This window comes from Rana temporaria, chromosome 9 (genome assembly GCF_905171775.1).
Source record: "Rana temporaria chromosome 9, aRanTem1.1, whole genome shotgun sequence".
NCBI lineage: Eukaryota > Metazoa > Chordata > Amphibia > Anura > Ranidae > Rana > Rana temporaria.
In genome coordinates, this window is record NC_053497.1 from 59,131,095 (window position 1) to 59,153,842 (window position 22,748).

At 44.3% G+C, this 22,748-nt stretch overlaps 1 protein-coding gene across 1 annotated transcript; it reads left to right on the top strand.

Annotated features, from left to right (window-relative positions):
- The first annotated feature begins 131 nt into the window (after positions 1 to 131).
- On the top strand, positions 132 to 21,317 carry LOC120913581 (probable G-protein coupled receptor 34). The gene is made up of 2 exons (XM_040323616.1): positions 132 to 244; positions 19,962 to 21,317. Exon 2 carries the CDS (start codon positions 19,969 to 19,971, stop codon positions 21,028 to 21,030), a length of 1,062 nt encoding a protein of 353 aa, XP_040179550.1. The 5' UTR covers positions 132 to 244; positions 19,962 to 19,968; the 3' UTR covers positions 21,031 to 21,317.
- Positions 21,318 to 22,748: the final 1,431 nt, after the last annotated feature.

The window sequence follows — 22,748 nt, forward strand, 5'->3', positions numbered from 1 at the left end:
TATAATGGCAGCTTTTACGTGTCACTCTGTCAATGTTGCACAGGGCAGGGTTGTGAGGCTGTGATGACAGAGCACAAAGATTCTGTGAACCCTCCCATCACCTCTGAATAGAGAGCCGAGGAAGAATCTCAGAGAGTTCAGATGGGGGAGAGCAGGTGACGAGGAGGGGGATTCCACTTCACATCATCCAGTCATTTATCACAATGTGCCACTGAGGGACACAAGTGTGTGATGAGCTGCACTGGTGAGTCCATTTACTTATTTTCTTCACATTTAAAGTGGCTAAGAAATGCTTAAAGTTAAACCAATTTACATTTCTGTGCTACATATAATAATCACATTTTTGTGGACCTGTCAAAGGTTTCCTAGGCTGATCATTATCAGTCAAGCATCTAAACAAATTCAACATTTCGGAGTCATAAGGATCACCTGAACCTGTCCAATTTTTACTTCTGACTCAGATTTTTTATTTTTTTGGGATGTGAGAGATTGCAATAGAGGTAGGGCCAGATCCACATAGAAATGGATCGGCGCAGCGTATCAGAGATACGCTACGCCGCCGTACCTTACCTGGCGTTCTTTTGAATCCTCAAAGATTTTGCGCCGTAAGTTACGGCGGTGTAGTGTATTTCTGGCAGCAGAATTCAAATCGGCGATTAGGGGGCGGGTTTCATTTAAATGAAGCGCGTCCCCGCGCCGAAGGAACTGCGCATGCGTCGTTCTGAAATTTCCAGCCGTGCATTGCACTAAATGACGTCGCTAGGACGTCATTTTTTTAACTTAGACGTGAGTTACGTCCATCCCGATTCACGGACGACTAACGCCAAAAAAAAAAAAAAAAAAAAAAAAAAAAAAAATTTCGACGCAGGAACGACGGACATCCTTAACATGGCAAGTCTATCTATACGCAGCAAAATACCAACTTTAACTATACGCCGGAAAAAGCCGACTAGAGATGACGTAAGAGAATGCGTCGGCCGCGCGTACGTTCGTGGATCGTCGGAAATAGCTAATTTGCATACCCGACGCGGAAAACGAAGAGAACGCCACCCAGCGGACGCCGAAGTATTGCATCTAAGATCCGAAGGCGTACGAAGCCATACGCCTGTCGGATCTTACCCAGATGCCGTCGTATCTTGGTTTGAGGATTCAAACTAAAGATACGACGTGGGTAATTTGAAAGTACGCCGGCGTATCAGTAGATACGCCGGCGTACTTGCTCTGTGGATCTGCCCCGTATAGTTCAAACTCCTTCAGGGGAAAAAGAAATGAATGGTTGGTTACAAAAATGTACCATCATTCTTTGACATTCTGATACTAGACTAATGATTTGCGAACATTTGCTTGATATATGTTACTCATTATCTTAAACTCTAGCCATTTATTACAACCAGTACCTGTGTATTAATCTTCTTAACAGACATCAGATGACAGGTAAAGATTCACTTTGAAAAACAAATCTCGACAAAATAATTTTTTCATAAACATGTATGCTTGGATTGTTAATGCCAATGGGAGGAGAGCAGGGGGGCATCTTCAGTATTGGTTTATCCAGACAATAGTGGTCCACTGGGGAAATCCAATTGGACCCATTGGCCCGGATTCACAGACACTGGCGCACATTTATGCCGCCGTAGCGTATCTCCTGTACGCTATGCCGACGCAGCGCAGAGAGGCAAGCATTGAATTCACAAAGCCAATGCTCCCAAATCTGCGCTGGGTTTCCAAGGCGTAAGTCGGCGTAAGTGGAAGTGGGCTTGAGCCATGCTAATGAGGCGTGACCCAATGCAAATGATGGGCCGAGCTCCAGACACATACGTATCGCCAACTGCGCATGCGCCGTCCCTTGGACGCATCCCAGTGTGCATGCTCACAAATACGTTGGAACAACTGCCTAAGATACGCCGGATCACTGCCTGTGGCGCCCACTCTATGCCGGCGTAGGCAAGTTACGTCGGTGGGATGAAGCTTGTTTTTAGACGTATCTTAGTGTGTGGGTCCGGCGCATAGATACGACGGCGCATATTTGCACTTACGCGCCGTATCTGGAGATACGTCGGCGCAAGTGCTTTGTGAATCCGGGCCATTGAGTCTCCTCTGAAGGTAATCAGCTAGCTGATGTATTTAGAAGTTCAAAGTCCCCATAGAGATCTAATAATTTCCACAATTTACCATAACCAGCCAGATGAGGCAAAATCAAATCTATAAGCAGTGTTAGTTGTGTCGACTAAAACCGACTAAAATATTACAGTCAACTAACTTAATACCATTTTAGTAGACTAAACTGAAAACAATTGAGATAACTAAAACTAAAATGGCATTTTAGTCAAAAGACTAATGCCGCGTACACACGATCATTTTAAATGACGTTTTTAAAAACGAGCGTGTGTACGCGGCATAAGGCTAAAACTAAATTAAAATTTGACGTCAAAATGAACACTGGTCTGTAGTGCATGTTCATACTTCAATAACATAAATAATAACATATTTGTTTTTTCACTCCAGCAGTTTATAATACGTTTGGAAATCGTAGAGAAATGCTTAAATAATGCATTACAATTTAACTATACACATTAGATTTTAGATGACTAAAATGAGTTTTATGCCGCGTACACACGGTCAAAATTTCTGATGGAAAAAGTCAGATGGTCAGATTCTGATCGTGTGTATGCCCCATCGGACTTTTTCCGTTGGAATTTCCGACGAACTTACATAGAGAGCAGGTTCTCAATTTTTGAGACTGAAAAAATTCCTATTGGAAAATCCAATCATCTGTATGGAATTCCGACGGGAAAAAAAAAACATGCATGCTTGGAAACAATTAGACGCAGGCTCGGAAGCATTGAACATAATTTTTCTAGGCTCGTCGTAGTGTTGTACGTCACTGCGTTCTTGGCGGTCAGAATTTGGTGTGACCGTGTGTATGCAAGACAAGCTTGAGCAGAATTCCGTCAGAAAAAAACATCCGATCTTTTTCCAACGCAAAATCCGATCGTGTGTACGCGGCTTTAGTCGACTAAAATGTCCCGCTGGCCCCCTAGCGGCCAGCGTAAATATGCAGTTACGATCCGACGGCGTAAGAGACTTACGCCTGTCGGATCTAAGGGAAATCTATGCCTAACTGATTCTAAGAATCAGGCACATAGATACGACCGGCCAGACTCAGAGATACGATGGTGTATCTGGAGATACGCCGTCGTATCTCTTTTGAGAATCTGGCCCATGGACATGTTTCCGTTTTTACACCCGCCGCTCCATAGAGAAGACTGGAGGCTCCCATAGGGTCTGCCTAAAAAAAGCTAACAGGCGGACCTGGTCGGTCCGCTAGTGTGAAAGGGGCCTTAGACCTGTGAAATGTGCCCCTACACAACATGTAGCATTGGTTTATTTATTACAGATATTCATATAGTGCTGACAATTTACATATCTTTTTATATACTGTACATTCATATTAGTCCCTGCCCTTGCCCTCAAGGTGCTTACAATCTCAGGTTCTTTTATCTCCCATACATACTGCGGCCAATTTAGATTGGATTCAATTAACCTACCAATATGTTTTGGAAGTGTGTGGAAGGAAACCAGAATAACCAAAGATAATCCACACCAGCACAGGAAGAACATGCAAACCCCATGCATATGGAGTCTTGGCTGGGATATGACCTGATGACTCCAGTGCTGCAAGGCAGGACTGCTAACTAACAAGTCAGTTGCTCTGTAATGTTGGAAGTGGGTGGCCATATACTGATTGTCTTACCAAGAACAATAGGACTTTCTTCAAACAAGGTGCTTTCTCCCGTCTCCCGGGAACTGCTGTGATCTTTTTCCCTATTTATATAATGGGTGTTGGGGGTCACAAAAAGCTTTTACAGAAAAAGGAACATCAGGCTATAAACTGCGCAGTCATTTTTATACATCCAAAGGTCTATAAGGTTTAACAGTAACCGTACAAGGTTCAGTTATTATAAGCAATGCTCAAAAGGATCCCATTGCTTGTCTTTACATGGCACACTCTGACCTTATCCTCTGATCTACTAAATAAGGCTGTGCCTATCGCCAGCCATAGATGGAGCGATATTCTTTTCTTCTTTCCTGGAAAATCGCTCAATTTCCCCATCAACACAGGCAGTGTTGATGGGGGAATCCCTCCGGCGGAGCTATTGTGTTCTCCCGGCGGGGGGAGCTATCACAGCTGGGGGAAAAACAGTGATTATTGCTAGCGGCTACAGCTACTGGCAATAATCGCATGACAGATCCGACAGGCTGGTTGTATCCAAGTTGATTGATCGATTAACATGGGTACACTCAGCCTGCCCATACATGGGTCAAATCTCAGCCAGTCCCTGCTGAACCAGTGGAGACTCGGACCATCTATGGCCAGATATAGGGCCAGATTCACAAAAGGGATACGACGGCGTATCTCTGTTTCTATCTATGCGACTGATTCATAGAATCAGTTACGCATAGATAGCCAGAAGATCCGACAGGTGTAATTGTTTTACACTGTCGGATCTTAGGATGCAGTACCGCGGCCGCCGCTGGGTGGAGTTCGCGTCGTAAACCAGCGTCGGGTATGCAAATTAGGAGTTACGGCGATCCACAACGGATTTTCGGGTTCGCAACGTCGCCGCTAGTCTAGTTTCCCGTCGCAAAGTTAGTCGTCGTTTTGGGTGCCCTAACTTTAGTCAGCAATCGTATTGCTGTCTAAAGTATGGCCGTCGTTCCCGCGTCGAAATTTAAAATTTAACGTCGTTTGTGAAACACGTCCGGGAATACGGAAGTACGCTACGCTCGTCGCTGTTTGAAAAAATGACGTCACGGCACGCAAAGCACGACGGGAATTGCGAAACTGAGCATGCGCAGTAGGTCCGGCGCGGGAGCGCGGCTAATTTAAATGGCACACGCCCATTTGAATTGGCCCGCCTTGCGCCGGAGGCTGCCGGCGTAGTTTTCATCGCAAGTGCTTTGTGAATCAGGCACTTGCGATGAAAACTTGCGGCGGTGTAACGTATCTACGATACGTTACGCCGCCGCTCACCTACGTGAATCTGGCCCTTAGATCCTTATAGGAAAAAACTTTAACACTCTAAATTACTGTATAATGTATAGTGGTTGCCCAGGAATGAACAGTTGTTGATTACAGTGAGATCTCTCACCAGGAGGTCATTTACATTTGTGAGATGCTGGTTAGAATAGGATCTGTTGAGAAGAGGCTACACTCGGGGTGAACTGTCAGAACACAGCTGTTGTGACATGTAGGGATATGTGCTTAAAGGGGTTGTTAAGGTTTGTTTTTTATTTTTTAAAAGGTTCCTTTAAGCTAGTGCATTGTTGATTCACTTACCTTTTCCTTCGATTTCCCTTCTAAATGTTTTTTTTCTTTGTCTGAATTTCTCACTTTCTGTTCCTCCTCAGTAAGCTTACCCTCATCATCCGAGCCGTTCTGGCTGGGGGTTAGTCAGCGTGCTCGCCCCCTCCCTTGGGACTACATCCCTGCGGAGAGACTCTCACGCGTCTCGCCCCACAGGGATGTAGTGCCAAGGGAGGGGGCTCCCCGCAGGGATGTAGTCCCGAGGGAGGGGGCGAGCACGCTGACTAACCCCGAGTCAGAACGGCTCGCATAATAGGGGCAAGCTTACTAAGGAGGAACAGGAAGTGAGAAAGTCACACAAAGAAAAAAACATTAATGCCTTGTACACATGTCCGGTTTTCACGATGAGAAAAGTCATTTTATGAGTCATTTTTTATATTGTGTGTACGCTCCCTAGCAGTTTTCTCGACGAAAAAACTGCCCGCAAAAAAATTGAAACCAGCTCTCTTTTTTCTCATCGTGTTTCCCGTCAGTCTTTTTCTCGTCACGAAAAACGGTCGTGTGTAGTCTTTCCCGAGGGGGAAAAAAACACGCATGCTCAGAATCAAGTATGAGACTGGAGCGCTCGTTCTGGTAAAACTAGCATTCGGAATGGAGATAGCACATTCATCACGCTGTAACGAACTGAAAAGGGTGGCGCCATTTGAAAGGAAGTTCCCCTTTATAGTCCCGTTGTATGTGTTGTACGTCACTGCGTTTTGGTCGGACGTTTTTTTTGCATGAACGTGTGTATGCAAGTCAAGCTGGAGAGGAATCAAAAAACTACGTCTTTTTGCACGTCAGGAAAAACGATGGTGTGTACGCGGCATTAGAAGGGAAATCGAAGGAAAAGGTAAGTGAACCAACAATGCACTAGCTTAACTGCTTGCCGACCAGTTATACGGCGGCAGGTCGGCTCTGCTGGGCGAGATCACGTAGATTTACGTCATCTCTCCCAGCAGCCAATAGGGGCGCCTCCTGACTCGCGCGCGCGTGCCCGGCAGTCGCGATCGCCGCCGAGCACCCGCGATCGCTCGTTACAGAGCGACAACCGGGAGCTGTGTGTGTAAGCACACAACTCCCGGTCCTGTCAGGGGAGAAATGCCTGACCGTCTGTTCATACAATGTATGAACCGTGATCAGTCATTTCCCCTAGTGAGTCCACCCCCCCTACAGTTAGAACACACCCAGGGAACATACTTAACCCCTTCCCCGCCCCCTAGTGTTAACCCCTTCCCTGCCAGTGTCATTTTTATAGTAATCAATGCATTTTTATAGCACTGATTGCTCTAAAAATGCCAATGGTCCCAAAAATGTGTCAAAAGTGTCCGAAGTGTCCGCCATAATGTCGCAGTACCGAAGAAAAATTGATGATCGCCGCCATTACTAGTAAAAAAAATATATTTTTAAAAATGCCATAAAACGACCCCCTATTTTGTAAACGGATTCAGATAGGAGTTACGACGGCGTATCTCCGGACACGCCGTCGTAACTCTGAGTTGCGGGGTCGTATCTATGCGACTGATTCATAGAATCAGTTACGCATAGATTTCCCTAAGATCCGACCGGCGTAAGTCTCTTACACCGTCGTATCTTAGGCTGCATATTTACGCTGGCCGCTAGGTGGCGCTTCCGTCGATTTACGCAAGGAATATGAAAATTAGGTAGATACGCCAATTCAGAAACGTACGTCTGCCCGGCGCATTTTTTTACGTCGTTTACGTTAGGCTTTTTCTGGCGTAAAGTTACCCCTGCTATATGAGGGGCATCCTATGTTAAGTATGGACGTCGGGCCAGCGTCGTATTTTTCGTCGATTACGTTGTTTGCTTAAGTCGTTCGCCAATAGCGCTGGGCGTAATTTACGTTCACGTCGAAAGCATTGTTTTTTTGCGGGTTAATTTGGAGCATGCGCACTGGGATACGTTCACAGGCGGCGCATGCGCCGTTCGTAAAAAACGTCAAATACGTGGGGTCACATGTAATTTCAATAAAACATGCCCACATCATCCACATTTGAATTAGGCGGGCTTACGCCGGACCACATACGCTACGCCGCCTTAAATTAGGGCGCAAGTTCCTTCTGAATACGGAACTTGCGCCCTAATTTACGGCGGCGTAACGTATCTGAGATATGTTACGCCCGCCGATAGATACACAATTGTATCTAAATCCGAGCCTATAACTTTTGCGCAAACCAATCAATAAACGCTTATTGCAAAAAAAAATTACGAAAAATATGTAGAGGAATACGTATCGGCCTAAACTGAGGAAAGCATTTTTTTTTTTTTTTTATATATATTTTTGGGGGATATTTATTATGGTAAAAAGTAAAAAATCGTTTTTTTTTTCAAAATTGACGCTCTGTTTTTGTTTATAGCGCAAAAACTAAAAACCGCAGAGGTGATCAAATACCACCAAAAGAAAGCTCTATTTGTGGGAAAAAACGGACGTCAATTTTGTTTGGGAGCCACGTCGCACGACCGCGCAATTGTCAGTTAAAGCGACGCAGTGCCGAATCGCAAAAAGTGCTCTGGTCTTTGACCAGCCATATGGTCCGGGGCTTAAGTGGTTAAAGGAACCTATTTAGAAAATAAAAAACTAACCTTTACAACCCCTTTAAGCTGGCCATACAATAGTAGAATTTTGTTTGACATTTTCTGTTTTAAGAACATTTGTTCAATCTTTGAATTGTTAGTGGGGTCAAATCGACCTTTGTTTTCGACTGCAGTGATGGATTTGGAGGAGCAGGAAGGAAATTTTTTTCTCGAACAAACTAATTTCTAACAGTGAATGTGGTTGAAGCCTGCCGCCTCCATGCGCCTATTGAGAAGTATACTTCTCTATATTTCCTGTACATTTACATCTTGGGAAAGAACACGACAGTACTTTACAAGAAAAACCTCAAGTCTGGTTAGCTCTCTACATTTTGCAAGATGAGTAAATTATGTGACTGAACATGTGGACCGCATACCTCATCTGCGTGATAAAATCACATGTTCTTATTTTTGTAAAAAATATCTATGAGGCTGCCGTGCTTGAATTCCTTAGGAAAATGCTAGTTTCCTGGCTGCCTCTCGACCCAGTATTTAGTGAGTCACTAACTTAGTTCAAGCATGCAATTAGTGAAAAGAAGAACTCCTAATCTGGATGCTTTTGGATCAACAAAACAGCTAGGAAACTAGAATTCTCCGAAAAATTCAGCAAAAGCCATCTGCATGCTGACTTCTCCTTCTAAAGAATAACAGTTCTCTGTGAATGTTTTTCTTAGTCACAGGGCCGGATTCAGATAGGAGATACGACGGCGTATCTCCTGATACGCCGTCGTATCTCCAAGGCCGGCCGGTCGTATCTATGCGACTGATTCAAAGAATCAGTTACGCATAGATATCCCTAAGATCCGACAGGTGTAAGTGACTTACACCGTCGGATCTTAGGCTGCAATTCCAGGTCGGCCGCTAGGTGGCGCTTCCGTGTCTTTTAGGCCTTGTACGCACGGGCAAACATGTCCGCTGAAAACGGTCCGCCGTACCGTTTTCAGCGGACATGCCCGCCCGGAGATTTCTGTATGATGGCTGTACACACCATCATACAGAAATGAGAGACAATCCGCGCGGACAGACAGCGCGGTGACGTGTTCGCGCCGTTGCCGCGATGATGACGCGGCGACGTGCGCGACGCTGAAAGGTCAATGCTTCCACACATGCGTCGAAGTCATTCGACGCATGCGAGGGATGGCGGCCGCTCAGACGACCGAACATGTCCGACGGACAGGATTCCAGCGGGCATGTTTCTAAGCAAGTTTAGAAACATTTGTCCGCTCGAAAACGGTCTGGCGGGCAAATGTACGCTGGAATCCTGTCCGATCGGACGTACACACGACCGAACATGTCTGCTGAAACTGGTCCGCGGACCAGTTTCAGCAGACATGTTCGGTCGTGTGTACGGGGCCTTACGCGTCGAATATGCTAATGAGCATTTACGCCGATTCAGAAACGAACGGCCGCCCGGCACTTTTTTTTTTACGTCGTTTGCGTTCGGCTTTTTCCGGCGGAAAGTTAAGTGCGGCGTATCCTATGTTAAGTATGACCGTCGTTCCCGCGCCGAGTTTTGAATTTTTTACGTCGTTTGCGTAAGTCGTTCGCGAATACGGCCGGACGTAATGTACGTAAACGTCGAAAACCAATGACGTCCTTGCGTGAGTACACTCCCCCTAGCCGCGGAATTTGAATTCCGCTGGGGGATTTACGATACGCCGCCGCAAGTTTTGAGGTAAGTGCTTTCTGAATTAAGCACTCGCCTCAAAAACTTGCGGCGGCGGATCGTAAATCAGATAGGTTACGCGGATCTAAAGATCTGCTAACCAATCTGAATCCGGCCCACTGATTTAGAAAAAAGCATACAGATAAATGTCACACACTTTCATGATCTGCACTCTTGGTCTAGATCAGGGGTCTCCGGCTTTCTTTATCTTGACTCAGGCCTCGTACACACGATAGGTTAAACAGAGGACAACGGTCTGATGGACCGTTTTCATCGGTCAAAACCGATCGTGTGTGGGCCCCATAGGTTATTTAACCATCGGTTAAAAAAAAGCCAACTTGCTTTAAATTTAACCGATGGATTCCTAACCGATGGGAAAAAAACGATCGTTAGTAGGCACGACCATCGGTTAAAAATCAATGCATGCTCAGAATCAAGTCGACGCATGCTTGGAAGCATTGAACTTTTTTCAGCACGGTGTTTTACGTCACCGCGTTCTGACACGATCGTTTTTTTAACCGATGGTGTGTAGGCGCGACGGACCATCAGTCAGGTCCATCGGTCCGTTCTCATCGGATGGACTGATCGTGTGTACGCGGCTTAAGAATTCACTTTTAGACACGAATGGCTTCCGGCCTGCCAGTGAACCTGTCAACTGTGTTTGCTCAGTGCTGGTTGTTAATTCCGAGGACCACACTCTTTGTGCCTCCTGACTTTACATGTTCTTGTAAAAGATGCAGCTGTTAGAGCTGTGAAAGTCCTGAAAGAGACTTTTCCCATAGCAGGTCTTGTGTCTGTGGGTGGACCGTTTGTTTGCCCTAGTCAGCTTTTCTTTTACGTAGAACAAACTTAAAGTGGACGACTGTTTACTTACCACCATACAAGTCAGTCTATGTTTGCCCTAGCATTTCCATCGCCCCAATGGTGTGTCAGTGGGTTGAACGAGCTAGAATGGAATGATGAAGATGATCGCTTATGATCACAGCTATTTAACGTTTGGGTGAACATTGGATGGCTTCTGGTAATAGTGAGATTAGTCTCATGTAATAGAAAAAAAAAAAAACTATGGCCCGGATTCACATACATCGGCGCATATTTATGCCGCGGTAGCGTATCTTCTTTACGCTACGCCGACGCAGCGCAGAGAGGCAAGCACTGGATTCACAAAGCCAGTGCTGCCAAATCTGCGCTGGGTTTCCAAGTCGTAAGTCGTTGTAAGTGGAAGTGGGCGTGAGCCATGCTAATGAGGCGTGACCCCATGCAAATGATGGGCCGAGCACCAGACAGATACGATTCGCCAACTGCGCATGCGCCGTCCCGTGGACGCATCCCAGTGCACATGCTCACAATCACGTCGGAACTACGCCCTAAGATACGCCTGATCACTGCCTGCGACGTGAACGTAACCTACGCCTAGTCATATTCACGTACAACGTAAACGACAAAAGATACGACGGCTTGTGTTCCCTGGTCCATACCTTGCATGGGTTGCGCCTCATCTATGGGGAATAACTTTACGCTGGACGTACGACTTATGCAAACCGCGTATATTATGCGCCGGGCGCAAGTACGTTTGTGAATCAGCGTATCTCCCTCATTTGCATATGTGCATAGAAAATCCATGGGAGTGGCAAATGCGCCCAGCGTAAATATGCGCCTACGATACGCCGGCGTAGGCAAGTTACGTCGGTCGGATGAAGCCTATTTTTAGGCGTATCTCAGTTCGTGGGCACGGCGCATTGATACGACGGCGCATATTTACACTTACGCGGCGTATCTCGAGATACGTCGGAGTAAGTGCTTTGTGTATCCGGGCCTATATATATATATACAGTAGATTCATATACACCTGTATAGGTGGCATGACATATATATTGTATATACAGGGTTGGTATAACCATTGTATGTTTAAAGATTTTAAAGCCTAATTATTATATTCAGTATTCTTTTATAAATGATACAGTAACCACCTGAGTCTGACCACACTGCCCTGTGCACTCTGTGATCTAAGGCTAGGTTCAAGCTTATTCATGCTTGTTTGCGTGTTCACATTGTGACTACAGCAGCCCATTCATTTGGATGAGCTGCTGTATCAGAAAGAAGTCCTGAAACCTCTTTTAAAAACCGTGCTATACAGAAACACAAGATGTTGCGGCACTATGCGGTTCTGTGTGTGCAAAAACGCAAGTAACGCAGGTATTTCGCCAATGTATGGGGGTGCTAAAGAGCAACATGTGGTATTGGAATTAATTGTTTTTCTACAATAATTTCCCATGAAATGTGATCTGATCCTCATTTACAGTGATTGTAAATGATCACCCTGTAAAACAACCCATTCAGTTTAACATAGAAATGAAAATTTAAAAAATCAGAAATTTGGGACTTTATATGAGGCCTCTGAAATGTGAATCAGAAGTGCCTCCATCCCGAGTTTGCGCAGTGTTTTTCTGCTCTCCAGCTGTATGCCTCACTCAAAGTCCCAAAATCCCTTCCTTTTTCTTTGCTGCTCAAACATAGAAATGAAAGCCTAAACATTTGTGTATAGATATAAAAAAAACATAATAAATACCCATTTTTGTAAGTCATCACATTCCCTCTGTTCTCAGCTGCATAAGAGCTGGGGGAGGAGAAGCATCAGCACACTGATCATTCTAGTGAATGGCTGTGCAGCGGGGGCGTGTGAGGACAAGTCTGATCATTGACAGAGAGCATACAAGTTCCCAGCATTGCTAGAGAACCTAAAATTTTACAGCATTTCTATGGGTTAAGGTCTGGGCTCTGACTGGGCCACTGTTTTTTTTAAGTCAGTCTTCGGTGGATTTATTTTGATGCTTTGGGTCATTGTCTGGGTGCATCACCCAACTTATACTTAGCTTCAGCTGGCAGACAGCCACCCTGACATTATTCCGTAGGATTATTGGGTAAACCTGGGAATTAATTTTCCCCTTGATGATGGCAAGTGGTCCAGGTCGTGAGTAGGGATAAGCTTTATGTTTGGGTTCGAACATGAGTTTGACTTGAACATTGCCTGTTCGCCCTTTCACCCGAACAGCGAACAATTTGGGGTGTTCGCTGCAAATTCAAAAAGCTGCGGAACACCCTCTAAAAGTCTATGGGAGAAATCTAAAGTGCTAATTTTAAAGGTTAATATACAAGTCATTGTCATAAAAAGTGTTTTGGGACCCGTGTCCTGCCCCAGGGGTCATGTATTAATGCAAACATTTTTTTAAAAATGGCAGTTTTTTCAGGAACAGTGATTTTAATAATGCTTAAAGTGAAACAATAAAAGTGAAATATTCCTTAAAATTTCGTACCTGGGGGTGTCTATAGTAGGCCTGTGAAGTAGCGCATGTTTCCCGTGTTTACAACAGTCTCTGCACAAAATGACATTTCTAATGGAAAAAAAGTAATTTAAAACTTCTCGCGATCAAAGTAATTTAAAAAAGAAAAATTATTTGGCGTAGGGTTCCCCTTAATATACATACCAGACCTGAAGGGCCTGGTAATGGAATATACTTAAATATTTATCTCATTCAGCCCATCTCAAGCTGGCCATAGATGGATTGAGACTCAGGCCCCGTACACACGAGAGGATTTGGATCCGTTGGCATGTACTCACCATCGGATCCAAATCTGCGCGGATTTCAACCGCGGTGACGTGTCGCGCCGTCGCCGCGATGATGACGCGGCGACGTGCGCAACGCTGTCATATAAGGAAATCCACGCATGCGTCGAATCATTACGACGCATGCGAGGGACGGGTTCGGACGGATCGATCCGGTGAGTCTGTACAGACCACCGGATCGATCCGCTGGAGCTGATTCCAGCGGATAGATTTGTAAGCATGCTTACAAATTTTTATCTGCTGGAAATTGGAAATATCCGCGGATAAATATCCGCTGGAACGTACACACACCAGGGGATCTATCCGCTGAAACTGATCCGCTGAGATTTTTCAGCGGATGGATCCTCTCGTGTGTACGGGGCCTTAGCTGGTTCAGCAGCAAAAGACCATTCCCACTCAAAAGAAGTCGATGCAACAGTCAGAGGGGAATGCGGGGACATTTTTATCAAACAGCCAATGGGCTGCAGCTGCCGATCAGTGTATTCTAAAGGCCCATACATACGATCAGAAAATCGTACAAAAAATATCAAATACGATAATCTGATCGTTAGTACACAGCTTTTGTCCTAAATTTTCCGAAGGGACAAACAAAAAACCTTTCCTTGTACGATACCAGATCATGCGATTTTCATTTCATCAGTATAGTTTTCATTCCAAAACACAATACAAAAACATTACATCACTTCGGAATTTTTATTATAATGTACGAGAATTTTCGTTCTTTAGCAAATTATTTGCTTTTGATATGGAGACTAGCATGCAAAAAAAAAAACGGACGATCATTCATATTGTGTGTACTAGGCAATGGCATTACCACGGAGGGGTCCCACTGGCAGAATACAATGGCACAGTAGGGAGGACTCCTCCATCCACACTGTTTGTGTGAATGGGGGAATACGTTTGTTTTTTTTTGTTTTTTGATCAGCCCGCTCATCTATAGTCCTCTATAGTCAGCCTAAACAAAAAAAAAACACATTTCTCCACCATCCATGCTAAAAGGTTGGATAAATCTGTAGTGCTGTCTATTGTATTCTGACAGTGGAATGACCAAATAATGCCTGCATCTGAGAATGTTCAATAAAATTGACTTTTGGAGCTGGATGGTGTCCTCTATCGACAAGCTCACCCATGGAAGGAAATTCAGTTGATTCAGCAGGACTCATACCTAGTAATATCTAGACCAGTGGTTCTCAACCTTCTAGCGCCGTGACCCCTTGATAAAATTTCCCAAGTTGTGGGGACCCGTAACAGTAAAATTATTTGCGTGGCAAGACAAGTAATTTGTGCCCCTAACCCACAGACATTTAGCGCTCCCTGAGTCCCTTCCACTCGTACAGTGTTATACCCCCTTATGGTACATTTTAGGATGTACCACTCTTTGTTCGCCTTTCTTTCCCTTGTATCTCTCTCTATCCTAATTTCTTGTTTTTTTCCCCCATCCCTCTCTCTAGCCGTCTTTCTTTTTATTTCTCTTATTCTTTCTCTCCCTTTTTCTTGGCCCCTCCCTCTTTTCCTCTCCCTTCCATGTATTTTCTTTTTTTATTCCTTCACTTACTCCTTGGTGGGGGGCCACAGGAACAGCCCCGCTGGGCAGCCACAGGCTCTAAGGACAGCCCTGTTGGGGGGCGGCAAAGACTGGAAGAGTGGTGTGGGCTTCAGGAACAGCCCAGGATTTGGTGACCCCTGGCAAATCATCATTTGACCCCCGAGGGGGTCCCGACCCCCAGGTTGAGAACCACTGATCTAGACTATGGTAAATACTTGAGGGATTATGATGACATTGTAAAAAACCCTACAGATGATCTGGTAGAAGATAAAACTGACTGGTCAGACAATACTGACTGGTAGGCCTATCGGTGGTGCTTTTTAACAGGTTGACTTTGGGTTTATGTGTGCCCACCAGAACATGGACCTGGTTACAGAACCTTTGCCCCTTAGTCTTTTGTCATTAATACTTTTACTCCAAGCACCAGAATGGACCACATATGCCTCATTCAGTTTATTTTGTCAATCCATCATTGATGGAAAGCTTAATTAGCCTAGACAATGTCTTCTGATAGTGATCAATAGCTCAGTATTTTGGGACTTGGTGAAGTCACAGCAGGGTAATGTACCATGGCTTGATGTACAGCTGGGCATGAGTTGTGCTGTCCCATAGGAAAAGGCAGCTATTGTATTTGCTCATTACATCTGTGTCATTCACTCTTAATCAATAATCACATTTCCATTTTAATAGTTATTATACTCATTCAGTTTACTGCTATCCGTACATACTTTGGTGGGGTCATGTACAGTGCTTCACCACTTCTCTATTTTTGGAATTTGCTTTGTCATAGGATATCGGTAATATGTGCTTCTTCCCAAGCTGGTCCCATAATACATCACTTATGCCCTGTACACACGACCGGTTTTCTCGTCTGAAAAACTGCGTTTAGAGCTTTGTGTGTATGCTCCATCTGACTTTTTCCCACAGGAAAACTGCCGGGAAAAGAAAAGAGGAAAACCGTTCGTCTGTATGCTTTTCTGATGGGAAAAAAACAATTTGACGCATGCTCGAAAGCATAGAACTTAATTTTGTTGGCTCGTCGTAGTCTTTTACGTCACCGCGTTCTTGGCAGTCAAAAGTTCACCGGACTTTTGTGTGACCCTGTGTATGCAAACAGGCTTGAGAGGAATTATTTTTCCGAAGGGAAAACCGCTCATGTGTACGTGGCATTACAAGATAATTCTCTGTTGGTTTTTGAAGTATTTTCTTTTGCTGTATTATTTTCAATTTTAAACGGAATTACAGTTGAAACTAGGATCATTTAAATACCTCTTTTGGTATTTTTTCTGTACACTATAAAAGATCAGCATTTTTTGATAAAAGGCACAGTACAACCAAACTAAAAATGCAATAAAATCCTCCAGCCTGGTCAATAACCTCTCATTTAAACCCCCCAGCTCAAGAAAATCTATCTACTAGCTACACATACTCACCCTCTCTTTGCTCACCCACAGCTCCATTCTACCATTGGGAGCCATTATAAATACCTAGTACTTCTAGGTGGGGGGGATCACGTAATTCATTCATCTTCACCTGTAAGTTCACCTTTACAGAAAAATCTGTAAGGTGAACTTACACAGGTCCCCCTCCTCGTCCCCCCCTGGTCCTTCTGACCTGGACCGCCGCAATTTCCGGTTCTAATGCCGCATACACACGACCGTTTTTCAGGTTGTAAAAAATGTAGGGCCAGATCCACAGAGATTTAGATCGGCGCAGCGTATGTGAGATACGCTACGCCGCTGTAACTTACTTTGGGCTGGTTCGAATCCTCAACGAATTTGCGCCGTAAGTTACAGCGGCGTAGCGTATCTCTGGCGGCGGGATTCAAATCGGCGATTAGGGGGCGTGATTCATTTAAATGAAGCACGTCCCCGCGCCGAATGAACTGCGCATATGTCGTCCTGAAATTTCCCGAAATTTAACTTAGACGTGAGTTACGTCCATCCCTATTCACGGACGACTTACGCAAAAAAAAAAAAAAAAATTCAAATTTTGACGCGTGAACGACGGCCATACTTAACATGGCAAGTCTATCTATACGTCGCAAAATACCAGCTTTAACTATACGCCGGAAAAAGCCGACTACAGACGACGTAAGAGAATGCGTCTGCCGCGCGTACGTTCGTGGATCGTCGCAAAACGCGGAAAACGACGAGAACGCCACCCAGCGGACGCCAAAGTATTACATCTAAGATCCGAAGGCGTACAAAGCTGTACGCCTGTCGGATCTTACCCAGATGCCGTCGTATGTTGGTTTAAGGATTCAAACTAAAGATACGACGCGGGAAATTTGAAAGTACGCCGGCGTATCAGTAGATACGCCGGCGTACTTGATCTGTGGATATACCCTGTAATTTTTAATGGTCTAGAGAAAACAATGTTTTTTTCAACCGATCGTTAAAACTGCCTTGCCTACACATGATCGTGAAAAAAAATGCTCTAGCAAAGCGCAGTGACATACCACACGTACGACGGCACTATAAAGGGGAAGTTCCATTCGGATGGCGCCACCCTTTGGGTTGCTTTTGCTGATTTTGTGTTAGTAAAAGACGATTTGCGCTTTTCAGTCTGTTACAGTGTGATGAATGTGCTTACTCCATTACAAACGCTAGTTTTACCAGAACAAGCGCTCCCGTCTCATAACTTGCTTCTGAGCATGCGCGTTTTTTTCACGTTGTTGAAGCCCACACACGACCATTTTTTACGACGTTAAAAACGACAACGTTAAAAACGACAACGTTAAAAACGACAACGTTAAAAATGTTGTGAAAAATTAGAGCATGTTTGAAATTTTCAATGCCCATTTTTTACATCGTGAAAAGTGCTCTGGAGCCCACACACAATCGTTTTTAAAGACATTAAAAAAACGTCATTTTTTACATCCAGAAAAACGGTCGTGTGTATGCGGCATAAGCACCGGTATTTCCGCACCAGGAGCCCAGGGCTTAGAAATCCTCTCTGAATCCACATAGCGTCTTCATAGCTGACAGGACGGGCTATGCAGCTGTTGATTAGTTGGCGCTGCCCATGTGATGGCGCTCACCAATTAGAATGCTCCAAAACATCCCCCTTGAACATTCAGCTGAGAGGATTTTAAGCCTCAGACACCTGGCGTGGATATTTACCAGGGTTTAAAACCTGAGATTACCGCTGTCCAGGTTAGCCGGATCGGGGTGGACCTGTGTAAGTTCACCTTACAGAGTTTTCTGTAAAGGTGAACTTACCCCTTAATGATTGGCTGCACTGGGACCTAGCACTGTCACATGGAGGCAGAGGGGCAAAGGAGGTATAAGCAGCATGGAGGGCAGACATTTAAATTAGCCTGTCCACTCTAATATACCTTGGTTGGTCCTAAGGCTCCATGAACACTGGCGTAAAAAACGTTGCTTCTATAGGAGTTTTGTGTTCTGCCTGTAGAAGCAGCTCAATGTTATCCTATGTGTCCATGTACATTAGGACGTTTAGAGGCATATTTTGAGATCAACGTTTAGAGGCAGAAAAAAAAACCTTCTGGTTGTCCAAACTTTGCACAAAAAATGCTCTATATCAGCGTTTTTTACTCCCAATAGAACAGACTTTTTTTTTAAGCCCAGTGTGCATGGAGCCTAATGGTGATTACACTCAAGAAAAAAAAAGAACTTTATCACAAAGGTGGTCCAAAAAAAGAGATGTTTACTTTAGATCAGGGGTCTCAAACTGGCAGCCCTCCAGCTGCTGTGAAACTATAAGTCCCATCATGCCTCTGTCTGTGGGAGTCATTCTTGTAACTGTCAGCCTTGCATTGCCTCATGGGACATGTAGTTTCACAACAGCTGGAGGGCCGCCAGTTTGATACCCTTGCTTTAGATATACATTTGGTATGTTGGAGGGCTGTAAAAAGTATAATGGTCCAGATATTTAAAGAGACACTGTCATTTTGCCCATTCAAGGCCAAAGTGACAGCGACTTCTCTTATGCCGCGTACACACGATCGGTCAAACCGATGAGAACGGTCTGATGGACCATTTTCATCGGACCAAATCGATCGTGTGTGGGCCCCATCGGTTATTTATCCATGGGTTAAAAAAAAGCAATCTTGTTTTAAATTTAACTGATGGATACCTAACCGATAGAAAAAAAACGATCGTTAGTAGGCACAACCATCGGTTAAAAATCCATGCATGCTCAGAATCAAGTCGACGCATGCTTGGATGCATTGAACTTCGTTTTTTTCAGCACGTCGTTGTGTTTCACGTCACCGCGTTCTGACACAATCATTTTTTTTAACCGATGGTGTATAGGTACGACTGACCATCAGTCAGCTTCATTGGTTAACCGATGAAAACGGTCCATCAGACCATTCTCATCGGATGGACCAATCGTGTGTACGCGGCATAAGTCTGTCTCTCTAGCAGATTATACTCATGTTCCTTCATGCCCCCTTATTCAGTTGAGGCCCTTGGTTTATTGCTCTAACATGGTTGTGTTTTCGGGTATGGGTGAGCATGTGACATCATCCTTGAGACAGTGGTCAGGCCTAAGTGGCCTAAAAAAACAAAAAAAGGCGCACCAGCCTAGTGTATTACCGTTATGGCAAATTTTATTAAAAAACTGAGTAAAAAAACCTACTCACAATTGTAGTAGAGTAATTCACAAGACAATAAGTGGCCTGAACACTGCTTGTGTGTGTGGGGAGGTAGGCTCCACCCACTGGTGTGCGCAGCCCATAACATTAGGGGGTGCCTGCCAGTTAAGGGGGGGGTTTCGCCGGTCTCCCACGAGTTGAGAAGCAGGGGGAGGGTCTCCCGCGAGTGTTGAGAAGTGAGGGGGGCCCGGTCTCCCGCAAGTTCAGAAGGGGGGGGACCCGTCGGTACCGCGAGTAGAGAAGAGGGGGTGCTGCGAGTATCAGCAGGGTGTGCCCAGGTACAATTAGGGTGTGCCCGCTCACGATTAGGGTGTGCTCAGGCATGCCTATGACTCCACCATCCAACACTGGAACTTACCACGGATGGACTCCTGCAGCTGGGAGGTAGCAAAGGAGTGCAGATTGTTGAGTATGACTTGCTGGTAGGTGTGCTACATAACTAGATACTTTCACTTTTGCCTGAATGGACAACAATTTCTCTTTATGTTACCCATGGCAAGTTTTATTTTTTTAATGCTATACAATTTGCTTTTAACTGTTGTGATGTTCCTTTCCCAGGTAAATAATGGACGTTCTTATGGATTTATCAACTCATCTGGCCTCAACAACATGGACCATGCAGACTGAAGAAACACCTCTTTTGGAAACAAATATATCTACTGTACCTTCTTTCAATGGCTGCCATATCCAAGATGGAGTACTATCCTCAGTGCTACCAGTGGCGTATTCATTTGTTTGTGGCCTTAACCTCGTAAGCAACATTCTGGCTCTCTTTATCTTCTGGACAAACTGTCAAAAGTGTACATCAATGGTCATATACATGAGGAACCTTGCCATAGCTGACCTCCTCCTTGCCCTTTGCTTGCCCTTTCGCATTGCCTATCAGAACAATGAGGGACCTTTGCTCCTGTGCAAGATAATAGGTTCCTTTTTCTACTTGAACATGTATGCCAGCATCATGTTCCTGAGCCTTATCAGTATGGATCGTTATTTTAAAATAATCCGGCCTTTGCAACAGTATAAAATCCACAGTGTGTCTTGGAGCACCCGAGCCACTCATGTTGTCTGGGTGATCAATGTGGTATGCATTGCACCATTCCTGTTTGAAAATAAAAGTGATGAACCTTGCAGTCAAAAGTGCTTCCACTTCAAGAAGAAAGGAATTGTGGCAGCTGCAATCAACTTATCGGCAGTTATTGCTTTCTTTGTCCTTCTGTTTCTTTTTGCCTATTTTTATGCAAAAATCTCAGCAAAGCTCCACCAAGCCACTTTGGGAAGAAACCAGCCACAGACTAAAAGGAACAGCAACCGGGCAATGAAAAAGTCTTTTGTTGTCTTGATTATATTTATTGTGTGTTTTGTTCCTTATCACCTGGTACGTGTGCCTTATATCCTATCTCAGATCGATACTATTCCCAGCATGGCCTGGAAACAGACATTGCATATCACTAATGAATTGGTGTTGTGTTTGTCCACATTCAACAGCTGCCTGGACCCTGTGATTTATTTCTTCTTGTCAGACAGCTTCAAAAGGGCTGTAATTTGCACCATTCAGGGAAAGCTCAAACTCATTATGAACAAGCAAGACAGATCATCCTACTGCAACAGATCTGTTACTGATATGTAAGGCCAAGCATTGCTGATGTGTTTACAGTCTCCTCTTATGAAAGCACCTGTTTCTCTTGTAATGGATGGTGGCATACAGAGAAATGGTGTTGTTTACAGAATGGAAAATAAGTTATTGCAACCTTTCCAGGCATCACAGCATACCTATTATATGCTTACCTGTATGATATAATGACTTTTTCATTGTTGAAAGGGAGGGGATAACATGAAAAATAAAAATTCTCTTTGATTATGCCCCTTCCTAGTTTGGGTAGAGATTTCCCAACTTGGCTCAGTGTTATGTCAAAACTGTTTTTTTTTCTTAAAGTGGTAGCAAAGTTTAAAAATAAATAAAAAAAAAAGGTCTCCCATGCAGGTTTAAGCCATAATTGTGCTAATATGTACCGCATACTAGCACATTATGGCAGACTTGCCTATAAAATAGATCTCTCCAGTGGTGCCTTGTCCATCTTCACGCTGTATTCCTTTTGGGTTTGTGGGCTTTGTTTGAATGGCTGAGCCATGATGACGTGGGGCAGCACGAGTATGACGTCTCTTCAGAGCGCATGCGCCGGTGACATCGCCAGCTGCTGCTTACTAGAATATCTTCTAAATGGTGTACTTTAAGAAAAATTTCATTTTACCTACAGGTAAGCTTTATCTGTAGGTAAAAATGTATAACTACCACTTTAATTCACTTACTTTCCCCAGATTTTGACCATGAATGGGTGTTAATGGAAACTAAAGATAAAAAAAATATAGGAAATAAAATCTCATCTTCAGGTTCTCCCCTTCCAGTGCCATCTCTGGAAAAGGAGAGCCCTTCCAGAAGTGGGCACTGGTAGGGGAGAGCCCCAGGAAGTATTTTATTTTTTATTTTTTGCCTTATGCAGAATTGTTCAGACCAATTATGTGATGCCACATGGTCTTCTTCCTCTTCTCTTGGCTGGGTGGTCCTTAATAATATATAGAGTGGTGCTACCTCATTACAATGTGAGTACATGTGATGATGCCCCTAAGGAGACGGGTCTGTGACACTATACCAGCATTTTTCAACCAGGGTGCCTTGAGGTTTCTTTAGGGGTGTCTTAAAAAAATGCCTAAATATTGCCCAAAAATGTATATAAGCCAGTAGGTGGATCAAGCCTGCCTTTTAGTTACACAAAGTCACAGGTATTTATTGTGCGCCATTACAACCTTCCAGCCACCGGCGTCCTAACAACCAATGATGTCATCAGTGTTGATAAGAAGGGTGTTGATTGTCCTTGTTTGACTCTCCCCTGCCCCGTCCGTCAATACTGGGTTCACATTAGCTGAGTGATGATAAGAAACTGAGGGAGAGGAGAATCACTGAAATACTAGTCGGTACCAGTCTGCAAATGTCTATTTGCGTTGAAAGAATAAATTACCTCTAATGTTGGGTGTCCTAGGTGTGTTGATGCTGCCACCTTATGTAAAACTATTAGAATAATTTTTTACATTTTAGAATGGGGTGCCTTGAGACTGTCCATAATTTTAAAGGGTGCCTTGAGACTGTCCATAATTTTAAAGGGTGCCTTGAGACTGTCCATAATTTTAAAGGGTGCCTTGAGACTGTCCATAATTTTAAAGGGTGCCTTGACTGAAAAAAAATTGAGAAACACTGCACTATACACATGCAGCAGTATGTTCTCAGTCTTTCGGGTTAAATGATCCTGGGCATCATTAAACCCAGAAAACAAAGAACAAATAGCGGTGAAA